The sequence below is a fragment of the Malus sylvestris genome, chromosome 2 (genome assembly GCF_916048215.2).
Source record: "Malus sylvestris chromosome 2, drMalSylv7.2, whole genome shotgun sequence".
Classification (NCBI taxonomy): domain Eukaryota; kingdom Viridiplantae; phylum Streptophyta; class Magnoliopsida; order Rosales; family Rosaceae; genus Malus; species Malus sylvestris.
In genome coordinates this window covers 12,241,402-12,259,650 of record NC_062261.1, presented here as the reverse complement: position 1 = coordinate 12,259,650, position 18,249 = coordinate 12,241,402, and the positions used below count along the sequence as shown (strand labels likewise).

The window sequence follows — 18,249 nt, the reverse complement described above, 5'->3', positions numbered from 1 at the left end:
ATATGATGCAGAAAACTGCTAATAAACACGTGACTCTCATGTGCAGAGTTCATTGACATATGAAATGCCTAGAGAAAAATTCAATCTACATCACTAATCCATTTTACTATTAAAAATGATGGTTTAAGGGAAACAAAAGATATATTTACAGTGCACCATCTCAATTCATTCACAACATTGCAGATACTTTGCTTAGCCTAACACAAGATAATGCAGAAACAAAATGCTGCAGGGTTTACGCCCTTCTATTCTCCAGCCATCACTTCTTTTTACTTTTTTTTTTTCGGGTTCATATTCTACTTTGTACAAAAAAGATATATGAATTCTTCTACCATAAAAACCTTAAAACCGTTGCAGATTACTTGATGAATGTATGGGACCCTGCGCAAGTGTTCACTTCACCAGTTCTTTAGAAATCAGATACCGAAAAGTGAAATTGTGAGGAATATACTCAATGCTCTTCCGAGGATTCCCAAGATGGACTTTCTTGACAGTCTTCCTCAAAGATTCAGGCAATGTCTGTTGGATCATCTCCAAAACACCAACCGGACACAAACCTGAACTCTTTGCAAATGCCTCAACAATCTTTGGTAGAAGAATTTTGTGGTCCTTGCGCACTCCAAAGGCAGCTCGAATGTACTCCTCCTTTGCAGCTTCCAGATCTTGATATACCCTCTTGGGTGTGTATAAACGAACCTGAAAAAGATCATGGAAGGTTCATACAATTCCTCATAAGTCACTTAAAACATAAAAAGCTTAAGAGCAGATCAAGGTATTCAAATATGCAAGTTGGCTTTATTATCATTTTCTTTTTTGGTGTAATGTGGAGAATTAAGCCTCAAACAAATTTTTGTTTTTGTTTGGTTACAGTGCAAGGGAATCGAACCTAAGCAGAAAACTATTGTTAGTTTTGCTAGTTTAAAAGAATAAGCAAACTGTAATTCTGATGCAGCAAAGCTTAGTATTTATGAATTAATGGTAGACATGAATTTATAAAAGAATGAAGTTAATGGAGTACCGCAGGATCAGAATGGCTTCCTGAACACAGTGCGAAGTGTAGAAGGGGTTCCGGATGGTCAATTGCATATGCTTGCCGTTCATCTCCAGTCTTGAATTTCGCCCTTGGAGTAAGTAACAAACGAAGCCACTGCGAGCAGAGACATACCATTGTAAGTTTGAATCCCACACAGATTAATAAAAACAAGCGTTTCATAACACTTCAAAGTGCAAGTGCATGCGTGACTTAGGATCTACCTGTCCTGGGCGAGACATTCTGCATCCAAGGATAGAGCTCTGCATTGTGTCTGCACTGATTGTGTGGCCCCCAATGTTATAAGCAGCCTGGATAGCAAAAGAAACCAAGTAAATCAAAGCCGGTGCTCAACTTTTTCACCTAAGTAAAGCCAGCGGAACTATTCTTACCTTCAAAAGCAAAAATACTCTCTTTACATTGTTTTTAGGAACCCCATAAGCCAAATACGCCTGTCAGAAACAGAATACTGATTACAATCCAGTAACAAACATCCAAAGAAGATCACAATGTAAAACCAGTATATTAATTATTAAAGGTGGTGAGCATTACATGCATAACCAATGTATTGTGTACATTAATCCAGAACGCTAACTTCTCATCATTTTTCAACTTTCTTGGATCTACATCCTCTAAACGACAGATAAGTGACCTGTAACAGGATAACTTCATAAGCATAATGATAGTGTCAAGAGAATATGGAGTTTAAATCAGATCGGTACATAAAGCCTCACCTGAAATGTTGTAGCAAGTGCTCGACATCGCCTAGTTTTTTACTATCTCTATAAATCCATGGCACTTCAACCATGGTGCTGTATGGCCCACTAAACTCCTTAAGTCCTTCAACATGAAAAGGATTATCCAATCGTACATCAAAAGATGAATTATTCCTACATCGTGGACTCCACATGTCACTCTGATCTCGCGGAGAAAATGATGACAAAGATGAGTTGGGAGATGAAAGGCCATTATGTGACAAGGGTGGTTCCATTAGCTTGCAATATATGGTGGACATGCACTTGATCATGTCCTCTGAAAGCCTGTTCGGTGTCTCTGGTATATGATCAGAAATGCGTGTACCAAGATGCTCTGCCAGACTAATTAAATTTGACGAAGTATTCTGAGCATACTGGAAAAACAATTGAAAGTCATAATCCAGATAAAGCCTCCAAATTGCCACACATACCATGAAAGAGGTTAAACCCTCTAAAGTTAAGTTTCCCAAAATTGTCACTATTACATGAGTATCACCACGAACAAGGATCTTCTTCAGTAAAAATGGTGAAGTAAAGCAGCTTATGCCATGGTATGTGGTGGTAAAAAATAGCAAGCATTTTTAGGGGAACAGACTTTAACAAGAAAATGGTAAAAACAATGCACGGAAGTTACCTCCAACATGGACAATGGTTGAGAATGACAGGAACGCAAAGCTTTCGCCAAAGACTCTTCTGGAGAGGTTCTACTTAAGAATGCAGAGCGTTGCGAAAGTTCAGAGTGGCAACGGTGAATGCTGGAATCTAACAGTTTCTCTTCTCCTCCAATTTCATTGATGTCCTTTTGTGAATTTTCGTGGACAAGAGAAGATATTGCTCCAACTGCCAAGTTTTCCCTCACCAATGGCATATCAGGTTTGGAAACTTCCAGGAACATGCTTCCTGGAGTTGTTGGAGTTGGTTTTAGTCGTTCATCCTTCTTAGATGGGGAAACAGTGGAAAATTGTCCATCAAATGCCTTCCTATACAACGAGAGAAGATATTGTTCCAAATGTGTGACTTCTAATTCTAATACAGCAATCTCCTTAATCAATTCTGTAGCTGGCTGGAGTTACATAACAGCAGTGTCAAGATGTCAGATAAAATTTACAAGATTAGTTCAGAGAGTGTGATAGAATATGACAAAAATAGAGCAGGTATGTAGTTATGTAATTATCCATGTTAATTATTTCATTTTCATTAAACAAGAAAAAACAAACAAAATTTTATATCAAGACAGAAATAAGTTACCTTAGGCATCACACTTTCGTTTGTGTTATGATGGATGGAAGACCTATAACCCAATGCGTTTTCTAAAGCACGACGGACCTCGAACTGATCTTGTAATCTTTTCTCAAGCTGTAGAATCTGTGTACAAAATATTTAAAACAACATCAGTAAGCAAAGTTAAAGCTGGAGCTTTTTTGCAATAATGGGTTGGATATAATAATTTAGAATCTCCTGAACCTAAATATAAATATATACAAGTTTGGTATACCTCTTGCTTTAAAGAGTTGTGCACTTCCACGGTAGGAGGTTGTTTCTTCTTGGTTTTTGTACCACGGCCCTTGAACCGTCTCATATCCTGGTTTTAGATCCAATCCATAGGTTAGATATAAAGTTATTTTTCGACACCAGAGTTCAAAATTTTAATGTGTGAATAATCAAAATAATTATCAGTCTATTCAACTTACTTCAACAAATAATATTTCCCATCTATGGCAATAGGTATAATAATCAAAGATATAACAATTCTATATACGAATTTTTAGTTAAGATTAAATAACTGGCATTGAACTTAAGATCTTTAATTTAAGACTTATTGTAATAGACTAATAGGTAGTCAAACAAACAATAAGCTTTAAGATATCTTACCAGCTTCACACGGTCTGATGCTTCACCGGAACTATCCAAATCATCTTCCTCCACCCTCTTCTTCTCAGGAAAGCTGGCAAATGCATAGGTGTGAACAAAAGGAACTAATTGATATTGACTGAAGACGAGGACATTTGACGTCTTTCATTCCACACATAGGCCACCGCATACATGATTTGTTTATTTACAAGCATACATGATTTGTCCATTACTCCATTTACAAGCCCAAGCTTAAGGTAATCTCCTCAAAGAAGAGGAACAAAATTTTTCAGGTTCAATATCCTATAATACTCATGATTACAAACTTCAAGAGGAAAACGAAGTTGGGAAAGATTTAGAGAAAATGGAGAAAATAAATTTGGCACAGGAGAAAAAAATTCAATACCCTCAATTGCTCATGAAAATAAAAAGATTTTGGGGAGGGAAGAGCTATAAATTTTCGGGAGAGAACCGAAAGATGGTGATAACACCTGAAATTCCAAACAAAAAGCACCTGAAAATCAAGGGTCTCAATGAATTAAAGCATTCTCAACTAATATCCCTCCCTTGGGCACCGAATCTTGTATCAATTAAAAACAATCAAGGCTTCCATCCATGAAGAATAATTGAGCAGCAAAGTAGTAACAGGCCAAAGTGGAGGGTTTTGTTTTTTGGTCTGAATCCCAAAAAAGGAGGTTAGTAGAAATTGACGGTGTTGTCACTTGAAGAAAAATTCTTTGCAGCTGTGAAAGATCAGACTCCCAGTTGTCCCAAATAATCCACCTCACAAGTTTTTCCAGTTCAAGAATTTCAACAAGTATGCATACTAAAATAAAGCAAAAGTGTGAGAACAGTGACTGCTTGATAACAAAAGAAATAAATTTAATGAGTTGTCACCGAAAAATGTACTTAGTAATTAGAAACCAACCTTTTTGAACGCTTGTGTTGTTTCACTCTTAATCCCAGCACTTTACCTTCACCGCCGCTCATCCCTCCGAACCCCATTAATCTCTGCAAAAACCATCCGAAAACACAACGGAAACTAATTTCAGTAAAGAAATTTCAACACAGAAAAACAGAGGAAAATGTAATTTTACCACTTACCCGCCAGCCCAAAACTGGAGAAAATTTTCACAAACTCCTCTAATCAGACTGCAAAGTCCAAAGCTTTAACTTTCCCACTTGCATTTTTCACCTTCCCGGAGAAACCCCACAAAGTGAAAACTTGCTGCTATCAGAGTCTGGAAATTGCAGAGCTGAAATGCTGCCTAAAACCCACAAAAAGCGTCTCGGAGAAAGACGACCCTTTTGACCGGGGAGCTTCCCTGTGAAGATATGGCTGTAACTTTTTGAGCTTTTTTGGCAATGGAGGGGAGCTTTGGCCTTTGGCTTTTCGTTAAAAGAAGGAGAAACCAGGCCGTGGGGTGTTTAGTGGGAGAATAAAAGCCGGCATGGACTTGTGGCGGTAGCAATGGAAGACCCCTGAATGTCAAAGGGTTCCAAAAGCGGACAACTTTCTTTCTTTCACTCAGCCAGAGGACAAATGGGAGGGTGATAAATAGTGGCTCTGACTCCGACTCTTGATGTATTGCGTGAGTGAGTGAAGATTTATAATGTTTTATTAATTGTGTGCCACTTATTAAACAGTCTACCGGTATTTTATTTTATTTTCTTCAGTGTAAACATGTCATTTTATCGGAAGTTTTAATTAACAACACCAAAATTTCAACGTTCTGTTCTCTTGTTGTGAAGCAAGTGGGAGTTGGTGACCGCCCCTCCACTCCTGTCCCATGCTGATTGCTCCATATGGTCACTGGCCTAAGACTCTGGCATGACCTGCATATGGAGCATTTTACCTGCATTGCACGCCATTGCTATGCATAATATTACAAATGGCAATAATCATAATTATTTGTTATACCGGTTTGGGTTTTTCATTCTTTTCCCAATTTTTGATCAAGGGATGATGGTGAGAGGGGGAATAAGATTTGAATAATACTAGAGAGATTAAATTTGGAGATAAAGTTTTGAAAACTAAAGGACATGGAAATTGATGATTGGTTGATTATTTAAACGTTGATAAACCGTAAACGTGCTTATTCATATTGGTGACACATAATTTAGTTTGCAAATTTACTCTTCTTAGCATTACTCATAAGATTTTAAGTGCAAAGATAAGTACTCTTAAATATGTGTGGTATTAGAGAGAATGGGAACAAATAGAGAATTTTACATACATAAATTGATAGTCTTAATCACTATAGATTAGAGAAATGATTTTCACAGTCTGTTTTCTTTTCCTACACGATAATTCATGAATATAACCCAGGTTTTCAAGAAAAATCAATTCCACGTTATTTTAGGGTTGAAGAAGTAGTTCTATAAGTCCACATGATAACTTGTAAATTTAGAAATTCAAAACTTGTTAAATGAAATTTTAGTATGGCTCAAAAGGTCAATGAGTAAGTCCATGCGAACTAAAGACAGTTGTGAGCAAAACCCAAAAATGGGTTGTGTCCAATAACGACTGGGTAACAAGTTTTTTGGGTTTTTAGAAGAAAAGCAAATAAAAGAGAGCCTCCATCAAAAGGGATGAAAGGTTAAAGGATAAAGGAGACATAGGATGCTGGAAAAGGAAGAAGGACTTGAGAGCTTTCTCTTTGTCTAAATCTCTTTTGAGGAAAAAAACAGGTGGATGCCCTAACTGTCCTTCAGCGTCAAGGGAACTAACGTTTGTCACAGAATCCACACAATAAAATAATGCTTAATATTATGTTTAAAGCTTGACCTTTTCCAATTTCTCCAATACCAATACAAAAGAAAAAGATGAAATGGCCAGTGTGGTAAGGTGGCCAGTCTCTCTCTTTTTCTGTCGTGAAATTCACCTAACTGGGGAAAAGAAAAGGGAAAGGAAAAAAGGCTTCGTTTTTCACTGCAACGAGAGATACTCTTTTGTTTTTTTGGCCTAAGCGATGAAAGAAAGTGAGAGGTTTTGTTTTAGTAAAAACTTTTCTGTGGATTGTTTTCTGGGTGCCTTTTGTATTGAGACTGCAGAAACCAAAACCCTAGGGCAACTGCATGAGTGTAGAAAGTATACTATAGACTCTAGCTAGGATCAGGATTTTTTTATTTTAGACTGAAGTAATGGATTTAATTAGTCCAAAAAGGCCAAACCAAGACATGAGGAAGTTAAGGAGGAAAATAAAAATTGCAAAAAGATGGAAAAATCCAAATTTACAAGCATTTTGAAGGTTTTTTTACTTCTTTCAATCTGCACTTGAGCAATTATTATCAATGAGTAATCACATCAATCCATGGTGTCTAATTGGTTGGTGAACTCTACTGTGTGAAAGACCGCTATTTGTTTGAATCCACAAAACGATTTCTATGATTGATCGTTGATGGTAAAACATTAGACGCATAAGTGTTTCAATCATATTATGAAAGTGACTTTCGCACGTCCATTTTTTTCTCTTAACTTGTTTGTTTATTTCTAACCTTCATATTCAACAAATCAAGAACAGTGTGCATAAATCATCTCTCTTTATTATTAACTGTCTTATGCTTGGTTTGATCCTTTTTTATATTATCTTTGCGTGGGTATTCTTCATTTGGGGTTGAGGGTATACAGAGTCTAGAGACAGAAAATATTGTTTCCTTTTGGATCCATCTGCCATTTTAATCTCTATTTTTATGGAAATATATCATCTTCGAATCTCTTCCACCAAGGCCACCGGATCAAGTGATCCGGACCTTCCAAATTTCATCCAATGGCCCACTTGTTTTGACCCCTTAAAAGCTGTAACAATTTTGTACCGTTTGATGAAATTTGGAAGGTCCAGATTACTTAATCCGGTGGCTTTGGTGGAAGATATCCGGAGATGATCTCTTTCCCATTTTTACTAGAAGTTAAAGCTTTTGTTTCCAATAAATAAACAAATGAAACTTCTATTTTATCTTATTATCAACAGTTTATGCAAGTCAGTTGGATGGTTTCTCAATGCCAAAAATATTAGAACCAAGAAAAAAAAATTACATGTATTCAATTCAAGAGTAGGAGAATCTTTAGTTTCAAATCAAAACTGACAGACATCCTCCATGGAAATTTGGATTTATATGTTGCATTAATAATATGCGTTAGTTTGTGGACCTCGAAAATGACATCCTTGCTACAAGGATCAAAGAGTGTAGGGTTCAGAGTTCCATGTTACTGAGATTTCTCTCGGAATGCTGTTGGTTATCCAAATAATTAGGTTAAACAGACAATTTTCCATTGATTTTAAATCAATAAAATAGCTGTCATATAGCTAATTTAAATCTATTGTAACAACTTAATTAGGGGAATTAGGGGACATAAACAAAACTTACCGGCAATATACGCTAACCAAGATGTCAAGCATGCATGAAATGCAACTTGACAAATTAGAAGTGTATGCGAATTCTGAGTATTTGAAATTCAAAAGAAGCTCTTAAAATCAGAAGGAGAAACCTGCAGCTTCAGAGTCAGGATGGCTTTGCTCTTGTTTCTTTCACTATATTTTCCATTTTTTTTATATGAAAATGTTAAATAAATTCCTGATTATATAGAAAAATACAAGAACTTCATCAGATGTTTGTGACCAAACAAATATATGTTGAGCAAATTCTTGACTGATGGGAAATGTCTGTTTTCATTCAGTTAATCATTCAACAATAATGATTAATTCAATGCCACTGTTTTTTTTTTCATATTATATATTGATGCCAAAATGGGGTCTACATGTAAAGAAGGAAGAATGAAATGATTCACATGGGAAAATTCTTACCCTATGTCTTTGATTTTATCATTGGTCCTATAAAACGGAAAGATAAAAAAAAAAGAGTAATCTTAAACAAGAAAAGGACTCTCAAAGGTGGTATGTATTGTTAAAAAGATAAAGTGCGCAAATCATATAGCCAAACATAGAGCAAACAAGAATCTATGTTTCTTTATCTGCTGTCTCTATCACTAACAGGGACGGGTCACTACGTTATCTTGAGTTGGCCAAAATTATATATAGATCCATATAAAATGTCCTTCGGTGTGCACCGCACTCTTATTGTGCCACCAATTCGTCCATTGTGATGTATCCACATGCATAAAATGTATCTTAGACGATCAAAGTAATGTGATATGAACAACCATACTAAAGAATTTTTGGTGGAAGAGACATATTGTGTGTAGTAATGAGAAATGGGGAAGAGGATTTTATTTTTTATATTTTGGGGTTGAATTAATTTGTTTTGGGTTGGGGAAGGTGAAGAAGAATCCCACTAGTGGGACAGAAAAAGCAAAACTTTCCAAAGACATTTGGACAAGGGAGTCAATGCCAATCATAATCAATAAAAGGCATCTCTCTTTCTACCTCCTAGTTTTTGTCCCTCACCCTCTGTCTCTCTGGTAAGGTGGATGGTCCAACACCAGAAGGTTAATGGGGTGGAGTTTGCGCTCCAACTTGATCCTGATGCAATTAATAATTTAATTATGCTTAGAGAAATCATTGTCTAATTACACATTATAACTCTAACATCTAACAACACAAAAATGATCTTCAAAAATTTTTGGTTATGAGAGTTTTCAGGTGCATTAATATTTAACCCTCTACTTCTCCTAAATACAATTCCTGAAGATAACTACTATGACACGTTTACGTAAGGGTAATCGGAATAAAGAAAGGGAATTGAATTCCGATTACGGAGTATTCCGATGTTTACTAAATATTAAGGAATCAAAAAAGTGGTCGAGCCCACACGAAACAAGGAATCCAATTCCTGAAATTGGAGGAACGGGATTCCCTGGATAGATGAGGTATTTGAATTCTCGGTGGGTAAGGGAATCGGGAATGCATCTTTTATTCCTATTATGCCCTCACTTGTTTCTAATTATCCCAACATTGCCCTTCATTTGACACTCATTATGCCATCTTTTAATAAATAAATAAAACCTATTTATATATTTTTATATAGATAATTTTATTATATAAATTTAATTAAGAATTTAATTTAATTAATTAGTATGAAAATAATTTATTTATGTAAGGGCAATTTAGTAATCAACCTAGTTTTCATTCCGATTGAAGTGAATTAGTAAACAACTTATATGGACTAAATATCATTCCTGCCGTCTTTTAATAAATAAATAAACCTATTTATATATGTTTATATAAATGAATTTTATTATATAAATTTAATTAAGAATTTAATTTAATTAATTAGTATGAAAATAATTTATTTATGTAAGGGTAATATAGTAATCAACCTAGTTTTCATTCCGATTGAAGTGAATTAGTAAACAACTTATATGGACTTAATATCATTCCTACTCTGATTCCAAATAGTTTTAGTAAACAACTTCAATAGGAATCTGATTCTGATTCCACCTCATTTCAATTCCTCATCAATTCAATTTATTCTCAATTTCATTCGTTTTAATTTGATTACGAATTAGTAAATACGTCATAATTGTCTACCATTGGCCCACTAAGTCACTAACAGCACCACTACACAACTCTACAACCTCTACATGTCATTACAAAGAGTAACTCCAAAAGCAAGACAGAGAATACAAAATTTTGTAACATTTTTTAACAGAATTTTTTACCACTTATGGATGGGTTGATTCATACATTTGGAGTTTTTAATGACAAAGGCACTGGGATTTTGTAAATTTATTTTTGCAAAAATTCAATTAATGGTGTCACTTAGTACTACGGTCTAGTGGTATTCCTCTACTTATAAGTGAGAGGTCTTAGGTTCGATTATCGTCAAAAGCGAAATTGAACCACATTATTGATGGCTCATTATGAGGCTTGGCCCACTCCCCTACCATTTTAATGTAGATAATATCGTTTGTTAAAAAAAAGTCAATTAATTGCACCCAAATGATGTACCAAGCATATATACATACATACATACATACATACATTAGTCAAATAACCAGTTATAACGCATATTCAGAAATTTTAGGGGTGTTCATTGGTTCAAAATCGTTGATTTTTAGCAAGACGCAACTCAGATTCGATTATTACACACTTATTTTTTCTTTATGCATTGACTTATTTTTTGTTTTTGATGTGTACAAATTAAAAAAGAATCAAGAGACATGAATTTTAATGAGTGTGCATATGCATAATGATAAAAATAATGTGCTAAAATCATTTCTGGATATTATAATATGATACAGACACACGTGATGCTTACATGTACCTACTCGACCATTACGATGTCATTTTCTTTGTTAAGTCTTTGCTTAGAGTATTTGTGCAACCGTCGTCCCAATGTGCATTCATCATGTGTATGATCCATCGATCTAAGCTAATTTTAAAGAGTTTGATGATCCAAGTTTAGTGGCATTTTTTTCTACCTTTCATATATTGTAAAAGAAGATTCAAGTTCGGCCTCCCTCTCTTATGTTGATTTTTTAAAAGGATAATACATGCATTCTCCACAAAAGGAATGCACAAATCTCACTTTGCAAATAATGTGTTTTTACCGTATCACCCAATTATTAAATTTCTTAATTAACCTTCATAACGACATCCAAGTATATAGTCTAATATTATAAATTGTACGTAATTAAATATTTTCTACATTTTGAAACTTCTATCACAATGATGTATGCATGTCTCCATCTAATCTTATTTTAAGAACATTAGTTAAAAAAATAATAATTCACAAATTGTTGTAGGTATAATTTACTGAACAATTATGGAGGTCATAGAGAGAGGGAGAGAGCGCGTCATAGAGAGAAGAAGAGATAAATGTGTAATTGTGGGTGTGTGTTATTTCACCCCATTGTGCCTTTATTTATAGTGGTAGGAAGGGTTAATTCATTTCCCTTTAGGATTACAACATTTAATAGGTAATCTACTCCTGATAGGAATATAAGAGATATTCCAAGATATACTATGATATACACAATCACATTCCTAATCTAATAGGACTGCAATACTCCTCATTGAGTGTGTAAATACTCAAGTAAATGGCGCATCAGGTCTTCAGTGATGAAGCAAGTACAGTTGATGAAGTCAGTACAGTTGATGAAGTCGTCGGCACAATGAGCGAATACGAGTCTCAAATCAAAGGAAAAATGCATAAAAAGTAAAACTCACAAAACCTCGTTATGGTAAAACCCAAGGTGAGGAAAAACCCATAGTCTAAGAAGAAATGTGAGAAGTTGCATTAAGTCAAAACTATACGTCTTTTGGACGCAAGTAGAATAACTCACAAGGGTATGATTAGCCCAGGATGGGTGCCTCGTTAAAACCTAGTTAGGTAGCAAAAACCCAATGGGAAATTGCTCCTAATCATAAGGAAAAAGAGTACATTAAGATCAAGTGAGTATACTTCTGGATACTCCCATAACTTCCAAATGAGAACTAAAAGCATTGCAAATGATAGTTAGGCATACCAATTCCTCAGACAAGCTTCTGGAAGGTTGACTTCAGCAGTGACGTTGTGTAGAGGTCGGCAAGGTTGTCTGGGATCAGGTTGCATGACTTCAATCTCCTGATGCTTTGCTAATGTAGACGCAATATGTCTTAGCGTTGACTTTGTTGATGTATCATGTCTTGGTCAGATGGATACATGCAGCATAATCTTCATGGATCGTCGTTGGGACTCAACAATGGATGAAAACACATCAATTATTTCAAATATGCTCAACAAGAACTTTTAACCATGTCTCACTTGTGGCATAGTGAAGTAAGGTGAGTCTTGGAACGATTCGAAGATTTCGCAACTAAGGTCATATCATCGACCTCCAAGATATTGCGATATCTCTAAAGGTAAAAACATAACCATTTGGGGATTTTTCCTTGTGCAGGTTTGATAGGTAACATGCGTCAGCATAATAAACAAGGCAAACATCATTATAAGGATTAGAGGGGTTGGATCCGCTCGAGATGCTTTGGGATTTGCCCTTGTAGTACCTTCAGGGTAGTCTTTAATACTAATTCAGTGGTTGCGTATAGGCGCGGTGTTGCATCTTTACCGAGATCAACAACGAAGGAGATGTCATGTCTAAATACAAGGAGCTAAGTACAATGAAGCGCAAAGCTGAACTTTAGATATGGAATTTCGGATTCCATAACCTCTTCAAAGGTCTCATTTGCATATAACATATGGACGATCATAGGTATACTTAAAGGTAACACATTCGGGGTGTAGTTTGATTGGTAGACCAAAAATACCGTCAGAACAATGCTTCAACTTTGGGTTAAGGCATAAATGAGTTTTCCCAACATCCTTCATCTCAAATTCCATCTTCAGGTGCGATGCGGTTTTCTCAAGCTCTTCCGGAGTCTTAGTGAGATTCGTGTTAACGATATAAACTGTAACTCTAGCAATTTAGAATAAGACTTCATAGTTTAACACGCAATGACATAATTCATATCCCTGACTAATCAAATACTCACTTAGACGGGTATACCACATCCTTCAGATTGTAAGTGAACGCATCAAACAAGTTAAGAGGGTGTTCCGTGGTTTGGAACTATTTGAACCAGTCCATGTAATTCTTCGAGAACTTACATGTAAATCTCTGTATCTATATCCCCATGGAGAAAACACTAACCACATTTCATAATGCTGCTATTAATCACATGACGTTTGAGAGAAGCCTTACGCCGTAAGATGTGCATCATATCGCACTATTTCATTCATCTCATAACGTTTCCTTTCCCATTTGTAACACAATAGGGTTACCTTAGGTAGTGTAGGAACGACAAGTCCAAACACACTTTGGTAAGGAATTTGACCTGGATTGTAATTTCAGTTGTCCAATCAGTTCTACGTTGTCACTTAATCAACAGAACATGGTTTGATATCATCGCTTTTCATTTATGTCGGTAGCTACCATATAAGTGAAAACATCATCGAAGGGATAAGTAGGGTGGTGAACCCTTAATCGGCCATGAGGTTTAGCAGTAATGTTTGTGGACAAACATGTGACTAGTTTGTCGATTCATCAACCAAAACCATAAGTATTTATATGGTCTGCATTTTGGTTGGATTAGTCCACATATATTCCCTTGAATCCAATGTGAAAAAAGAAGTCGTGTAATATCTTTGCAATGAATGATATAGAAATCAATTTTCCTAATGAGCAGGCTTGGCAAAGTATGCTTGTAGGCACAAGATCATCACTTCGGGTAATGAGATGCGTCGCAGCATCATTGTTCGACCTAAGTGTCCTAAATGGTCGTTCCAAAATAAGTAAACTGCTCAATCACCCAGCTTTAGGCCGGCCATATGTGGCGTGTTCCCAGTTGAGAAACTACCCATTGGCCCCAAATCAAAGCTACAGGCTCATTTTTGGAAGTGGTGCAAAGATATTTCACTATATTTTCTTCAGTGGTTTCATTTATGATCATTGTCATCTCGAATATCCTTTAAAACTCAACGTTAGGGAGAATTTAAGGTCCCTTAAATGGTGATTCAATACCATTCATACAACGAGGAGTGTGCCAATGCTCTTAATCAGGTTGGATAAACCTGAAGTCGTTGTTAGAGATGTGATTTAGGTGTAAAGTTAGTGTGCGTAGTACACATTCATCCAGACAACTAACTTTCCCACATTCCTACCTAATCACGTGTTTAATTGAATCGGTCACATGTATTAAGAAACATGATTCAATTAACTCATATTTGAGGACAATATCAATAAGATTATCCATAAGTAAAACATACACCAAACTTGAATCCCGAACATAGAAAAATGTTCACAAAGTAAATGGTTTACTAAATTCTGTTCTTCCAACGATGTTCGATGAAGCAAAATCAATCTCACTTATTGACTACTCTCCTTAACAACATTAGTAGGGGCACGAACACGTGCATAACCAATGATCTATTCCATCAAAACGGAAGTAGATTCTACACGGTTAAGGTTTGGGAATACTATCTATTATTCTTGAAGTTTTAGGTCTTAGGTACCAAGGATCATGCTTCGGGTATGATGCCACACCTTGGAAGGCCCTGATTCTACCATATGTTGTAAAAACAAACTCGAAATTTGATTGTGAGAGAATATGCCATTCGGTGTATCCTTGCCGAAGCAGTGCATCACCATTCGGTAGGTTTTGATCGAACTGGGTCAAGCTATTCGTTAGACTCCATCCGAACTGGGTCCATACCTTTCTCTTATGTTTGTGGTAGTAATCAGAGTCGAGATTTTGGTAAACTTTCGATATCTACACAAGGAAGGACGAGAAAAGTATTCTCCAGTCAAAATTCGATTGGATTTATAAACTTCAAAATTGTACTCATTCATGGATGTAATCATGATGTGCTTCAGGCAATGTCTTTCATGATTAGACGGTCTGTAGAAGTGAGCCAAAGAGCTATGAAATCCTCGATCATGAGGTATTTCCATTTGTAATGCTTGGAGCATAAGTCTTCGAATGAAGATCATGGCGGAGGCTTATTCAACTCTTCCATACCATTGTTGGCTTCAATGGTTTCTCAGCTTCATGATAGTTAAGTGGAGATTCACGTCTTGTACCCCATACAAAGTGGTTTCTATTAGAAACGTCCAAATCAGGAAAATCGAACTTGTGACAGTTTGACAATCCACTGAATTGGAGGGAACAATATTGTGATTGGTGTTATGGGAATGAATCATCCATAGGCATCAAAGTTAGAACATTCAAGTTCTAAAACATGGTTTTTATGGGTGTATTGTTTTATGAAAACTTCGGGTTTCAAAGACACTAAATTTGAAACTATAGGTTTAATTTAGTTTATGAATGTTTAGTTCATAAAAGAGAGGTTCATGTAAGAAAACAAAATGCAAGAAAACAGAATGCAATATATAACTAAGTGTAATGGAATTGAGTTTCTTTAGGAATCAAGTGTGAATGCTTCAGGACTACGAAAGTATGTCAACGGTTCAAAGTATAAAAATAAATTATTGGATCGTTAATATCCAAAAGTGATCTTCAAGCCAATAATTTTAGATTCACTATCAGATTAATGGACTACAGGTCACTTTTAATTAATTCAATAGATCGAGACCATTCGGGGTCAATTGTAGAAGCAAAAATAATTATAAAGTTTCAAGCCATATTATGAGCTAGATGGATGCGGGCCATTCGAAAGAAAAAACCCAAAAATTGATTAAGGCTGTGAAAATTGGGCACCAAAAATATATGGGTGCAAACTAAAAAAAAAGCCAAAAATGCCTTTGGGTTGAGAAAACCATAGCCTAACACGTCTTAGCTAGCTGTGTGAGGCATAACCTGCAACAGGCTGCAAAGGGTGGGCCACAACTAATGTGCAACCCACGGTGGTTACAGGTTTAACAGGCCAATGGAAGATGGCTTTGGACCGAGGTGCGAGAGAGCCCAATTTTGCTGGCTTTAATAAACAAGCCCAGCAAACAAAAGCTTGCTGGCTAGTTGGTTTGGCCGACTTCGCGGGACAAGCCCAGCATATGCTGGCTTGTTCTAACGCAAGCTGGATCGTGAGGGAGCCCAGCGCAAAAAGGTTGCTGGCTTTGTGATCTTGGAAAGGCAGTAAACCTAGCAAGTTAAACGCAGGCTTGTGCCTAGTCCAAACACACAGCAAAGCCTAAAAAGGTTGTTCCCTCACGGTGACGTCACAATGACATTGATCCATCGCCCAAGCCTCAAGATGCGGGCTTGGCTTGGTGTTAGGTCGGTGCAATTATTTCCCAAATTGAAATTGCCCTCTCTTTTTTCGAAATTCCTAGGGTTTAGGAAACCCTAAATTTGCTTCTAATTTAATTTGATACTTTGACTCACATATTCCACATAACAAATTAATTGTGCGATGCATGAAACAAATATATATATTGACAAAAATATAAACATATACAATATATATATCGGAAGGAAAATATAAACATAGGGGGTTCTTGCATCATGGGGAATGTTTTCATGATTTATGGTCGTTTCAGATATCTTACTTTATTTTAAACGTACCTAATTGGCAGAAAACAACAAAAGCCCTTGACTTTGTAGAAAGCCGAAATTACATCTCCAATGTGTTGTATCACGTTCAACATAGAAAAATTAAATTGAATCAATAGCATGTAGATCAATTCAAAATAATAAATTTATCATAAAAAGAATATTAAAACGTAATACTCCCCTGATTGAAGATCAAACTCTCTTTAGCGCAGCGTCAAAATCGTGCTGATAACGTGTTGTAGGTATAATTTACTGAACAATTATAGAGGCCATAAAGAGGGAGAGAATGCAGCATAGAGAGAGAAAAAAAGAGATATGTGTAATTGTGGGTATGTGTTATTTCACCTCATTGTGCCTTTATTTATAGTGGTATGAATGGTTAATTCTTTTCCCTTTAGCATTACAACATTTAATAGGTAATCTACTCCTAATAGGAATATAAGAGATATTCCAAGATATACTAGGATTTACACAATCACATTCCTAATCTAATAGGACTGCAACACAAATGAGGATTTTAGAAAGATTTTATTGAAAAATATAGAAAGAACAAAAAATTAGGCCACAAACCCAATTACTATACACTTGTATACACGACATCACAAAATAAATACTCTCGATTCATACACAAGAGGAGGAAAGAAAAAGCAAAAAATTAGGGCACAAACCCAATTATTATACAGAAGTACTGGCCCCCTAAATCGGTAATTTGACTAGTGTTAAAAACTCCCACACGTGTAGCTACTAGCTAGGTTGCAGATGAGATACCATGCATGCACGTAAAGATCTCAATGATAATTACTAACAAATGTTCTTAATGCTCATGCATTTATCATCAACACTGTAGAAGCCGGTGGCTACGCATGATGAACGACAATCGCCGACACTATAGTATCGGGAATCCAATGGCTCTGGATGTAACTCTGAACATCGTCACATTTATTCTTGTTAGTCTTATTCTTGTGCTTTGCCTAATGATTCTTAGCGGTCTCACTTTGCTTCATCTGATGAAGCTTCTTCTCTGCCTGATGACTATCACGGTCTTGCTTCTTACCCTCAACAGCCACTGGTGCCATATCTGCCAATATTATACATCATATACAAATTACGTTAGGTAATTCCAATATGTACACACAAACATACATATACAATTATACATTCAAATTACATATGATAGAAAGATACTAGTAACTATGAGAATAGTAACAAGGATGAGGGAAACAAAAATAATCGCATGGAGCAAGCCATCTTGATGAATATTTATTAATTACGAGAGAATGATATTTTAGAGATAGAGCTTTTGATCGATGCAAAGGAGTATAACCTTGCAAGGCCTTTCTACAGAGTTTGTGCAATGGATTAGGCTATCTTCATCTCAAGAATGGAAATCTCATAATACAGCCCCGTATGTTCAACTGTTCATATATACGCATGAAGTTAATCAGTTTTTTCCTCCAATGGTAAGGACCTATCATCCCACCCCCAACTTCATAATTTGTTAAACTTTTAAATTTCATCTTGTTTTATTTTTAGGAAAATCAAATTTAGAAAAGAAAAAAAAATTGAAGAGATATTTTTGAGTTGGATATCATTGAGTTCTATATCACAATATTATTTTGACATAGTATGAACTATATATTTAGATGTCCTACATAGTGAAGAT

At 35.8% G+C, this 18,249-nt stretch overlaps 1 protein-coding gene across 1 annotated transcript; it reads right to left on the bottom strand.

Annotated features, from left to right (window-relative positions):
* Positions 1-86: 86 nt before the first annotated feature.
* On the bottom strand, positions 87-5,230 carry LOC126589552 (uncharacterized). The gene is made up of 12 exons (XM_050254881.1): positions 4,741-5,230; positions 4,565-4,647; positions 3,658-3,730; positions 3,281-3,367; positions 3,034-3,150; positions 2,420-2,848; positions 1,765-2,159; positions 1,583-1,682; positions 1,423-1,482; positions 1,255-1,341; positions 1,019-1,147; positions 87-696 (listed from the first exon to the last, which is right to left on the bottom strand). Exons 2-12 carry the CDS (start codon positions 4,639-4,641, stop codon positions 394-396), a joined length of 1,857 nt encoding a protein of 618 aa, XP_050110838.1. The 5' UTR covers positions 4,642-4,647; positions 4,741-5,230; the 3' UTR covers positions 87-393.
* Positions 5,231-18,249: the final 13,019 nt, after the last annotated feature.

Coding starts and splice junctions, on each gene's coding strand:
- LOC126589552 (XM_050254881.1), bottom strand. CDS start 4,641: ATGGGGTTCGGAGGGATGAGCGGCGGTGAAGGTAAAGTGCTGGGATTA. Junction 3,151..3,280: donor ACAACTCTTTAAAGCAAGAG/GTATACCAAACT, acceptor TTTTGTACACAG/ATTCTACAGCTTGAGAAAAG. Junction 2,849..3,033: donor ACGAAAGTGTGATGCCTAAG/GTAACTTATTTC, acceptor ATGTAACTCCAG/CCAGCTACAGAATTGATTAA.